General features: G+C 45.1%; 1 protein-coding gene across 1 annotated transcript in view; it reads right to left on the bottom strand.

Annotated features, from left to right (window-relative positions):
- RAB24 (RAB24, member RAS oncogene family) overlaps positions 1–12,920 on the bottom strand; it is a 29,569-nt gene that overhangs the window by 10,181 nt on the left and 6,468 nt on the right. The window contains exons 2-3 of the mRNA XM_073569224.1: positions 3,943–4,011; positions 2,702–2,780 (exon numbers count right to left, since the gene is read on the bottom strand). Coding sequence (XP_073425325.1) covers positions 2,702–2,780; positions 3,943–4,011 — 148 coding nt within the window. The remainder of the gene's footprint in view (positions 1–2,701; positions 2,781–3,942; positions 4,012–12,920) is intronic.

Below are 12,920 nucleotides of genomic sequence, written 5' to 3'. Positions count from 1 at the left end.
TGACCTTTTCTCCTAGTATTTCATGATACTTGATTGGATCCATCTTGCCCTCCAAATGCTGCAGGTTACCAGTGCCAGAGAAACTAGACCACCGTCATGCTTCACTGTGGAAGGGAGGGTTACTTTTCAGCTTCTGTTTCATTCTTCTTCCTCCAGATATATCATTGATCCATAGGCCTGAAGAGTTCTGGTTTTGTTTAATCACTCCACATAACAGATTCCTGAAACTTCGGTGGCTTACGATATGGATTTTCAGCATATTATTCTACGTTTGGATCAGTAGAGGTCTACATCTTGGAATTCAGGTATGAAGACCATCAGCATTTAGTATCAGACTTGGGGCTCATTCAGATGTCCAATCTGGGACCACAAAGTACGGACTGGCTGTGGCTCTACTGACCCGAGCGTCAACGCTTCATAGGCATATATGTAGCTGTCATGTTCTAGTCCATGCATTGCAGTCTGAGATAAGACTGATTTCCAAGGAGGTCTGCGTGAACCCTACCTGTACCATCTTAAACCTCAGTGCCTGCTGCCACCAAACCTTGCTGTCGATCTTTTGCAGACACTCAAGGGTTTTTGACCACCTGCCTCAGGAACCTGGTGGTGGCCAGTGTGGGCTTCCTTTATCAGTGGTGTTCCTTTAACTTCCAGCTTGTGAATTATGTTAACAACCAGGAACATTCAATGCCTTAATATCTATTTATAGCATAACTTGTGGAAGGAAACAATTTCTTAACTTTTCGGAGCACTCTTATCAACCCAAGGTTACTAGTGAACTGGATGCCATTTCCCATGAGGAATGGGCCAATGTCTCTAAGGGAAATTGCTCTCCATCAGGTTTGCAGCAGGTCATTTTGGCTTGAATATTTCTAAGACTGCAATGAATAGGACTGAAAGGTCCTTATTAAGGGCCTTTTTTTACGGCTTCTTTTCAGCTGCCTTAACATTTTTTTTCCACTGATATGGCTGTATGATTTTTTATTTATATGTAACATATCGTATAAATTAGCATTGTAAATACTTTGGCTGCATTCACACATCTGTGTGTCACAGTCCATAATTTCTCCATCTCCTCCATGGCCTGATTTGGCGTATATCGGACTGCACTGGGATGACATCTGAGTGCAGCCCTATGTTTCACACGCACCCATAGACTTATAAAGGTGCACGTAACCCGAATCAGCATGAGAAGTTAAAACTGCACTGCCGAATGCTGTAATATTGGGCCAAGTGCTGTCAGACACCACATTGGATAGCACTCGGCCGTGTTATACGCTCGTTTGAGTCCTAAGAGAGGCAGTGACTTCTTGCCAGTCACAACTGTGCTCTTAAGATGATGGACAGGGACTGGAGCAGCACTGGAAATGTTAAGACGGCCACGAGTAAGTATTTTACTACAATAGGGAACATACATTACTGATACCTATCCAGTGGTGAAATAAAAAATAAATTTACCATTCTGTTTATTTTTTTAAGTTTGTAGGTCATACTTATGGAAAAATGGTCAGAACATACAATAAATCAACTCCGATCACTGCGAGCAAAGAGTTCATTGTAGTTTTAAAATGTAACAAAACCTTAATCTGTTTGTAATATATTGCAGCTCCTTAAAAATACTGTGGCCAGTAGAGGTCTGGGCTCTGAGACCCCACTGATCACTTAATCCGTAGAACAAAAGAGCTCAATTTATGCAAGAGAGCACAGAGAAGTGACCCAAAAGCCGCCTACTGTGCCCGTACACTCCTCTGTGCATGCGATGGCTCAGGATCCAGACCCCAATAGTGCTTCTCAGGGACGTCAACAGTCTTAAAAGTTTACTTATACTATAAATGTATCTTTTGCCTTGAGTTTTTGACTCCCCGGACACCGAAAATAATCATCCATGTAACCGTTTTTTTTTGTTTTTTTTTATAACTATGCAAAAGTAAACCTGGGTTTAGGTTGGATCTGTGCATGGAATGCTCTTCAGCTAAGCTCTACTGACTGGTTCCACAAGAACTCACAATCTTCTCCACCACACATGGATGCACCTACAATGTAGAAAAATGCACGTTCCTTTTCTCAATAGAACTTTAACCGCTCCCTGATGGGACTGTCTGCATCCCATCGCAAGTATAAGGTTTGGGGCAATGGCTGCCAGAACTGATGCCCCAACACAATTGTGACACTTAGATGTCCTATCAACAGGTGAAAATCCACCAGTTTTTGCTCGTATTTTATTACCTCTACTCCCCTGAATAATCACTCTTTACTTTTTTAAATCCATGTCATGTTAGGCTATTACCCTGAAAGCCATGCTCCCTTATAAAGACCATAAAGATTGGTATTGCAGTTAAAAAACAAAAACACAAAACTGGCTTACTCGGGGACTAAAACAAAAGTGAGCACTGGCAACACTTGAGCTGGTGACAGGTCCACTTTAAATGCTATTGTCAGAAATTGAAAGGAGCATTTAAGTGGATTAATCAGTAGGGACCAGAGCAGGCCCCGGTCACTGCTATTAAGAACCCGATGCAGGCGCAGCTCATAAGGACACTCCATACACAAACCCATTATCCGGCATATATGTAGTGGATTACTTAGAATGTCCATGGGATAGACTGTCTCAGGTGCAAAGTTTGGGCGGTCAGTGCACTTTGCCTACAGAGTACAGAACCTGTCAGTGGTAAAAAGGGTAATACACCATTATAGATATTACCATAGCAGACAATGGCAGCTTTAGCTCCCCGATAGTAAATACGGCTCATGGCTTCATAACGTTCTGAACCTGCAGTATCCTGGAAAGAAGAAAGGAAATGTTTCAACATAAGCGACACAACACTGTCAATATGCAAAACTAACGGCAAGGCCTTACTATAGATCAAACCTCACAATGCGGCTGTAGTGTTACACGGCCATTTTCTGTACCAGTGTTTCAGGCAAAAATCCAAAGTGGATTGGGAAGATCTATACGACCCTTTTATGCTTCTCTTTTACACGACCCTTTTCCACTCCTGATGGAAGCATAATGTTCCTCAGAGCAAATCGGGAAGCACTGACCCATTCTCATGCTTGGCGGCTGCCTTCATCGTCCTGTCATTCAAAATGTGCACTGTTGGCGTTCTATAGGGGATGTGCCGTGCCATATATTGCTAGCTGAACAAGGAGTCATGTGAGAATCAACCAGGGAGTTTGTTCTGAGTGACAATATGTAACTTTTATGTCGTCTGCTGATTTATGACCACAGACCACAACAAGGTTGAGCTGAACTCTGATGTGGTCATAAATCCACAGACAGGAGCCCAGAAAAATACGGCTAATTCCAATCTCTCCTCAGAATGAGCTGACTATTGGATTCTCCACTCGCTCATTCTACAGCCAGATACCCAAAGAGCCTGGAAAAGCCAAACCGTGACTTTTTAAAAAAAAAAATAAAATAAAAAAAAATATATATATATATATATATATATATATATATATATATATATATATATATATATATATATATATATATAATTTTTAGCCCATAATACATGCATTTATAGAGAATCTCTCCACATAGAAATGCCGTGATATTTATATTGTTATCGTGCAGGAAAAGCTGAACAGATCGATTTTATAGTTCTGTGTTACATTTAGTATAACCTGTATAATAATCAATAAAATCCCTGCTCATCAGTCAAGGAGGCGGTTCTAATCGATCTGTGTATAAGTGTACACACCCAGATGGCTGCTGATCACTCATTAGGACCGCCCCCTTGACTTCTAATCACTCAGGGCAGGGATTTCAGTGAATAAATACAAATTATATTTCATATTTTCTCATTAACTTGTATATCAAATTCTCAGCCACCCCTTCCCCCCACAGATTTGGATTCTATAATATATATTAGAGGGTCTCCAGCCTCCATTTTACACTTCACTCTTTGATTATACTGAGATTCTCCAATAACTACTTACCCAGATTCCCAGTGTCACGTTCCGGCCTCCAACATTTATAGCTTTGGCAACAAATGCTGCCCCAATAGTCTAAAAAAAAATCACATATAAAGAGATATATGAAATCAGCGTTTCCCAAGAATAGTCAGTGCTCATGCAGTGGACAGGACAAACTCCTCATTGGGGGAAGACACTGGAGCAGGTTGACCTAAAAGTGGTGTAACTGCTATAGCTGAAGCCAGAATGTTACATTACAGAGATAGGAGATAGAAGTAAAAGTCTATACAGAAGGGATTTGGGAGGAGGAAACCGTCCACAGCTCGTCCCATCTCCTGCCCACTACATATCATCTCATCTGTAGTAAATGCCATCTCCGGTCTAACATTCTGTCTTCACTTAATACACATTTTACCTGTGAATTGGGAATTTTGACAATGAGTGATCAGTCCTCTGGGAGAAAGAAGCCGATTTCTCAGATAAGATTTATTAAAGGTTTTTTTTTGTTATTTTCACATGTTCTATTGATATATGGAATAGAAATTAAAATGACTTATGCTTTAAAGGGAATCCGTCAGCAGGTTTTTGCTGTGTAATCTGAGAGCACCATGATGGTGATTACTGGGATGTCGCTGTTTTAATACAATCTGTGTATTATCAGCAGCAGATTATCACTGTCATAACTGCTGAACCCATTGTACAGAGTGACACATCCCTGGAATCTAGGTATTTTTCACTATCGTGTGCTGCTGTCTGATTACAGAACAAAAATCTGCTGACTGATTCCAATTTAAGGGTATGTTCACACACAGTTTGGCAACTTCAAAATTCACATCAAAGAATATTCAAACACTATTTGAAGCTGTTTTTGATATAAATTTCCAAATGCATACGAATTAAAATCCACATAAAAAACTTGTGTGATCACAGCCCAAAAGTTATAGCTCATAAAAATATTGAATCAGTGAACACACTATAGCAAAAGGGAACTAAACTTATTTTTATTCCATGCGCACGGTCTCACTATAGTTCTTGTTTTGGCGCTGTATAGATGGTATTGTAGTCCAGACCCATTCACTTTGGATGGCAATGATCTGTTTAATTAAGCTGAACTCCAGTGAAGGAGTAGACCCATATCAAGGAGGATCACAAGGAAATGGACAGCATGTGACTTAAATGAGTGTATGAACAAAGGGTCTGAATATTTATGACCATGTGATATTTCAGTTTTTCTTTTCATAAATTTGCAAAAAATTCTACATTTGTTTTTTTTGTTTTTTTCAGTCAAGATGGGGTGCAGAGCATACATTAATGAGGAAAAAAGTCTGTTACTTAAGTTAATTACTGGTAACAGTACTTTTCGGAGCCCATGACAGCACCATGAGAAAGGGGATCCGCCCTTCAGGGACAGGAAACCTACATATACAACAGGGCGGCACCTCTCCCACGCATCAGTTGAATTACAGAGCTTGAGGGAACCACCATGGTTAATGGCAAAAATGATCTACAATACTCTAACACCAAACAATCTCACACATGTGAAAATTTATAAGAGGAAGAAGTGCACACCCACATGTGAAAGGAATCCAAGATTGCTGTCATGGGCTCCGAAAAATGCAGTTACCGGTAAGTAACTAAGACTTTATTCGGTCTCCCATGACAGCACCACGAGAGAATTAGACAGGTAATAACTGCCTTAGGGAGGGACCACAGCCTGCAGCACCCTTATACCGAAGGTGAGATCTGAGGAAGCACCCATATCCAACCTATGATGATTATAAAAGGTGGAAGGAGGGGACCATGTAGCTGCCTTACATATCTGGTGGATGAAGACTTCTGATCTCTCTGCCCATGAGGTTGCCATGGCTCGAGTGGAATGCACCCTTAGCCCCTCCGGTGCCGGCCGGCCACTCGATGTATATGCTAAAGAAATAGCCTCCCTAATCCACCTAGCTAAAGTACTCTGACACTCTAAGACCCTTCCTGGCTCCCTGGAAGGATACAAATAAGGCATTGTCCTTCTTCCAAGGATTAGTGACCGATCGGTACTCTAGCAGGCATCTTCTAATGTCTAAAGCATGAAGCTTCATTTCTTTCTAGTTAGTTCTTCCTTCTTTCCTCCCCAATCCTAATCTCTCCTGTGACCTGTGGAATCTGGAGGCTACCTTGGGCAAGTAAGCTGGATCTGGCTTAAGCAACACTCAGTCATCCAGGAACTGCATAGATGGAGGGAATTTAGAAAGATCCTGCATATCACTCACCCTCCGCGCCGATGTTAAGGTGACTAAAAAGGCTACTTTGAGGGAGAGCGGTTTTGCCGAGGCAGAGATAATGGGCTCAAACGGCGACTCCATCATGGCTCTGAGCACCAAGTTCAATCCTTGTCGTAATTACCTTCCTACTTTTTAAGAGAGTGGCTACTACTTTAGAGGAGAATCCTTTATCCATCAGTAACAACCTTTCAAATTCCACGCCGTCAGGTGGAGCCCTGCCACTTGTGGATGGTAGACAGGACCTTGGGAGGAGATCCAGATGTTCCGGTAGCACCCATGGATCTGAGACCGACATGGTCCTTAACCATGAGAACCATGCCCTTCTGGGCCAAAAGGGGGATATTACTATAATCCTTGCCCTGTCTTCCCTGATCTTCCTCACCACTAGAGGCAAAAGAGCTAAGGGGGGGAAAGGCATAACTCAGGTATAAGTCCCACTTTATCAAGAAGGCAACCACCACCAGAGGACTCTCTCTGGGGTCCAGAGAACAGAACTATTTCACTTTCCTGTTGGCAAAGAGGTCTACGTCCAGCCAACTGCACAATCTGATCGAAGATGGCACTTTTCAGCGTCCATTCTCCCAGCCTTAGTAAGTTGCGGCTCAAAAAGTCTGTCCTGATATTATTCTTTCCTTTTATGTGCAGTGCTGTCAAAGATAGCAGAGGAGCATTTTCTATCTGAATCAGCCGCTCTGCTACTTCCAACAGGGGTTTGGATCGAGTTCCACCTTGGTGGTTGATATAGGCCACTGCCACCTGATTGTCAGAGAGGATCCTTACATGATGACCCTGCAGGTATATAAGGAGTTTAACTGCCAGTTCTAATGCTATTAGCTCACTGCCTGTTGATCCCATAGGCCCTGAACTATGACCTCTCCCATATGTGCCCCCAATCCAGTAGGATTAGCATCCGTGGTGATCACTTGGGTTATGCGATTCTCCCAGGCAACTTCCCGTGGACAGGTTATCCCGCTCTAGCCACCACATAAGAGAATGTATAGAAGCCGGGGACAAGGTCAGCAGTCCCTGCAAGTATCCCCTAAAGACCATATCATTAACTAAGACGTCTCTTTGTAAGGTTCTTGTATGAAATTGCGCTCACCGGACCACCAGGATGCAGGCGGTTAGAGAGCCCAACAGGGACATAGCCCACCTAAGGAACATGCTGGGATTGTTTGATGCTCTCAAAACCTGGTGTCGAAGGTGAATCAGCTTGTCAGGTGGTAGATGACACTCCTGTTTTTCTGAGTCCAGATTGAGCCCCAGAAACTGCGGCACCTTTAAAGGGAATCTGTCACCACTTTTTTCGCATATTAAGTAAAAATATGATTGGATTCAGTGTCAATTAAGCATTATACATGGTCCTCTCTACCTGAACTGAACACTGATCTGTTGACCTGCAAACAATAAGAAAGTAGTCCAAGTAGGGTTTAATCAGGATGTCTGTTTCAGGTAGGTGGGCCATGACCTCAGCAATTACCTTTGTAAAAACACGAGGGGCAACCGCAAGGCCAAAGGGGAGCCCTAAACTGGAAATGTCAAACTGCGCCCCCCATGATTACTGCCATCCTGAGGAACAGCTGATGATCTACGTGAATAGGCACTTGGTAGTATGCATCTTTGAGATCCAACACTGCCGTAAAACAGTTTTCAAATATTAGTTTTATTGCCGAGCCAATTGATTCCATCTTGAAGGGGCACACTAACAAAATCTTATTTAGGGCTCTAAGAATGACAGTCCTGAAGGAACCATCCGGTTTCCGAACCAAAAATAGGGGGGAGTAGAATCCTCTACCCCTCTCTGACCCCGGAACCTCCATCAGGACCTCCTTATGACATAGTTCCAGGACCTTCGCTTCTAGGTCGGCCTGCTTGGAGGGGGATGACCAGGAAGGGGTTACCATGAACTTATCCGGCGGAACAGAAGAATATTCTAATCTCAGTTACTATTGGTAATTCGTGACCAGGCTGGGTAGAAGGCTCGATACCTGGAAGGCTTCCTACAACTGAACCTTCTTCTGTTGCAGGGACGCCGAAAGGAGGGGGTCGACAAGCTGGGGAATTTTATCGTCCCCTGCCTTCTCCAGAAACTCATTCAGGACCGGTCCAAAGAGGTACTCCTCCTCACATGGGATGGAACAAAGTCTGAACCTGGCCTGTATATCCACTGGCCAGCACTTTAGCCATAATGCTCTCTGAGGTGCATTAGAAAGGCCCGCTGCCCTAGCTGCCATCCTGACTGAATCTGCTGCAGCATCAAAAATGCCACGGCACCTTGAATCACTGGTAAGGCGCCTAGGATATTCTCACGAGAGGCTCCCCCTTTCAACTGTGTCTCTAGTTGTTCCAGCCAAGTGGATGCCACTGCTGGCCTCAGGTATCCTGCCGACATCTCCCATTCCCCCTTAAGGAACGTGTCAGCCTTCCTATCCAGAGGGTCGTTCAGGATCCCCAGGTCCTCAAAGGGCAATGAGGACTTCTTTGATGCCTTGGCCACCGCCACATCAAGTTTTGGGGCTTTATCCCAAGTATTTACTACGAAATCCTCGAAGGGGTACCTTCACATAAATGCTGCAGGCAAGGAGCCCCTTTTTTTTCCAGCCTCATCCATTCACGGTTTACCAGGCTCTGAATTTTCTCATTTAAGGGAAAAGACCTACGCTTCTTCTGATCTAGTCCCCCAAACATTATGTCCTGCACAGAATGTTCCAGTCTGGACTCTAACACCCCCATAGTGCCTCTGACCGCCTTTACTAATTTGACCACACGGTCTAAGGGGAAGCAGAAGCGGCCAGAGTCCTCTTCTGAGGAAGAAGTTAAAGGAGATGAGCCAGAGGAATCCTCATTCCTCATATACAGTTGTGGCCAAAAGTATTGACACCCCTGCAATTCTGTCAGATAACACTCAGTTTCTTCCTGAAAATGATTGCAAACACAAATTCTTTGGTATTATCTTCATTTAATTTGTCTTAAATGAAAAAACACAAAAAGAATTGTCCTAAAGCCAAATTGGATATAATTCCACACCAAACATAAAAAAGAGGGTGGACAAAAGTATTGGCACTGTTCGAAAAATCATGTGATGCTTCTCTAATTTGTGTAATTAACAGCACCTGTAACTTACCTTTGGCACCTAACAGGTGATGGCAATAACTAAATCACACTTGCAGCCAGTTGACATGGATTAAAGTTGACTCAACCTCTGTCCTGTGTCCTTGTGTGTACCACATTGAGCATGGAGAAAAGAAAGAAGACCAAAGAACTGTCTGAGGACTTGAGAAACCAAATTGTGAGGAAGCATGAGCAATCTCAAGGCTACAAGTCCATCTCCAAAGACCTGAATGTTCCTGTGTCTATCGTGCGCTGCGCAGTGTCATCAAGAAGTTTAAAGCCCATGGCACTGTGGCTAACCTCCCTAGATGTGGACGGAAAAGAAAAATTGACAAGAGATTTCAACGCAAGATTGTGCGGATGTTGGATAAAGAACCTCGACTACCATCCAAACAAGTTCAAGCTGCCCTGCAGTCCGAGGGTACAACAGTGTCAACCCGTACTATCCGTCGGCGTCTGAATGAAAAGGGACTGTATGGTAGGAGACCCAGGAAGACCCCACTTCTTACCCTGAGACATAAAAAAGCCAGGCTGGAGTTTGCCAAAACTTACCTGAAAAAGCCTAAAACGTTTTGGAAGAATGTTCTCTGGTCAGATGAGACAAAAGTAGAGCTTTTTGGGCAAAGGCATCAACATAGAGTTTACAGGAGAAAAAAAGAGGCATTCAAAGAAAAGAACACGGTCCCTACAGTCAAACATGGCGGAGGTTCCCTGATGTTTTGGGGTTGCTTTGCTGCCTCTGGCACTGGACTGCTTGACCGTGGGCATGGCATTATGAAGTCAGAAGACTACCAACAAATTTTGCAGCATAATGTAGGGCCCAGTGTGAGAAAGCTGGGTCTCCCTCAGAGGTCATGGGTCTTCCAGCAGGACAATGACCCAAAACACACTTCAAAAAGCACTAGAAAATGGTTTGAGAGAAAGCACTGGAGACTTCTAAGGTGGCCAGCAATGAGTCTAGACCTGAATCCCATAGAACACCTGTGGAGAGATCTAAAAATGGCAGTTTGGAGAAGGCACCCTTCAAATATCAGGGACCTGGAGCAGTTTGCCAAAGAAGAATGGTCTAAAATTCCAGCAGAGCATTGTAAGAAACTCATTGATGGTTACCGGAAGCGGTTGGTCGCAGTTATTTTTGGCTAAAGGTTGTGCAACCAAGTATTAGGCTGAGGGTGCCAATACTTTTGTCTGGCCCATTTTTGGAGTTTTGTGTGAAATGATCAATGTTGGCTTTTTGCTTCATTCTCTTTTGTGTTTTTTCATTTAAGACAAATTAAATGAAGATAATACCAAAGAATTTGTGTTTGCAATCATTTTCAGGAAGAAACTGAGTATTATCTGACAGAATTGCAGGGGTGTCAATACTTTTGGCCACAACTGTAGTACAGAGATGAGTCCGAATCTGGAAAGCTTGCCTAACACTTTCCCCCTCCCTTTGGAACGCTCTCCCTGAAATAGGGACTTTATGGACTCGTTCACTTCCACTCTAATGATCTCCTTCAGGCTTGCGGCAAAGTTGAGCGTCTCTTCCGCTACCTGTGGGGGGGGGGGGGGGGGGGTAAGCATGAGGTAATGTACCCTACCCTGATGGCAACCCCCCCACCCGGTAAAGCCTCGCCGTCTGCTGGACACAGGGCTGACATAATTTTTTCAGACAGAAGTCCAGCAGAGGGAACATTTCTTGCCCTGGCAGGACAGGAAAAATAAGGGGAAGGCTGCATACAGCATCACCGAGTAAACATTCAAGAAGATCACTTACCAGTGTCGCAGTAAGTAGGTACTGGATCACGAGGCGGGCACGTTTCAGCCGACGCTTCTGACTTGTCTACTTTGGAGGAACTCCTATGGCTGGACCGACCACTCGCCTGGACACTACCCGCATCTTCACAGGTCTTTCACCGGGCAGTACGGGGCTTCTGAGCAGGTTCTCCTGCTTACTTCCATTGTGACCAATGGGCTGAGAAGCACAGGTGCATGTGCAGTGTTCCTCTTTATGCACGCCTCCCACCAGAGGTCCTGGCCCGGGCACGTCTTCCTCCCCTGGAACTGTCATGCCCCCAGCGTCACGTGCCATCCCGTTCCTCACAGGATACAGGGACATCAGCTATCGCCCCAGACCCCGATGCCCCCGACCCTGGCCGCAGTCCCAAGGCCCCGCCGCGAGCGCGCCGCCATTATCCGCCTAGCCGGCCGGCACCTGAGACGCGTCCCCAGGCCCACACCCCGACGCGTCAATATAGCGACCTCAGACGAGAACGCCGACCACGTCAGAGGACTGCCCAGGACGCGTCACCAGTCGAGCCCCTGGACTGCCCCAGCATGCCCCCGGATGCCGCCATAACCCGCAACATCCAGAGCCCTAGCAGCATGCTGGGCAGCACACACCGGGAGCCGCACAGGTCCAGATGGACATAATTATCTCTTCCGGCACTGGCCCACCGGAGACGGTAATCCTCCAGACACCGCTCCACCTGCCCGCTCACAGTCGTGCAGTCCACCCTGGACCCACCGTGGCGCTTCCAGGGACCCCGCAGCGGCCGAGGCAGTGGGACCCGTGCTGCCTGAACCGACCGGCCAGGCCTGGGATCCGTCGAATCCTGACAGGTATCTGTAGGAACAGGGTCCCCGTCAGGGACAGGAAACTGTTGTGAACTCATTTTCTGGTCTACCAGTTGAGTTCTCCTTCCGGGCTCCCTCTGGTGGTGACAGGAGGTAGTGAGGTTGATTTAATTAGTAGAAATCTTCCACCTGATGATGAGGATAACGATTGGATCTCTGGAATCTCAGACTGGATTTAAGCCAGCCGACGCCCTATTCTGGTGCTGGTTTTCCTTCTGGCTTTTCAGGTCTTGGTTTTCAGCTCTGTTTCAGTCATCTCAAGCTAAGTGTTTCTGCTAATGTTCACACTTGATTTTGTTGGTCTATTCAGTTTTTTGTGTGGTCAGCCAGCCCCGGCTGGGGCTGTGCTGAATTTCCACTCTTATTTATCTGTATTTGCCAATTTGCTTTTTGTCCCTTATTAGATTGGCCTCTTTTTTGCTCTCTCTGAATATTTCAGAGTGCTGATATAGTGGGAGAAGTCTAGTGACTTCAGGGTTAATTTTGTTATCAGAAGTGTTGGACATTATTTTTGTAGGGTTTTTTGGGCAGATTGCAGACAGTGTCTTTCTTTTCCTTTCTAGTTAGTTTGGGCCCCATCGTTTGCTCAGCCTATTTTCCTGCCTGTGTTTGTGTTTTCATCTTGTTTCACAGTCAATACATGTGTGGGGGCTGTCTATTCCTTTGGGGTCTGCTCTGGGGAAGTTAGTTTTACCCTTTTCTTGCTTTAGGCTTATTTAGTCCTCCGGCTGTGACGAGGCGTCTAGAATCATCGTAGGTACGCTCCACGGCTGCTGTTAGTTGTGTGGATAGGATCAGGGGTCTGCAATCTGCATAGTTACCAACCTCTCTGGTTTTCTGTGACTTAGCTTGTTTAGTTTTCCTCCTCGGTGACCCATTCATAACAGGAAACCAACTGATGCGTGGGAGAGGTGCCACCCTTTTGTATCTCTTAGGTTTCCAGTCCCTGAAGGGTGGATCCCCTCTCTCGTGGTGCTGTCATGGGAGACTGAATAAAAT

Source organism: Dendrobates tinctorius, unplaced genomic scaffold (assembly GCF_039654945.1).
Source record: "Dendrobates tinctorius isolate UK_male_01 unplaced genomic scaffold, ASM3965494v1 ptg000001l, whole genome shotgun sequence".
Lineage (NCBI taxonomy): Eukaryota > Metazoa > Chordata > Amphibia > Anura > Dendrobatidae > Dendrobates > Dendrobates tinctorius.
Note: the sequence above shows the minus strand (reverse complement) of the source record. Positions and strands in the feature narration are given on the sequence as shown.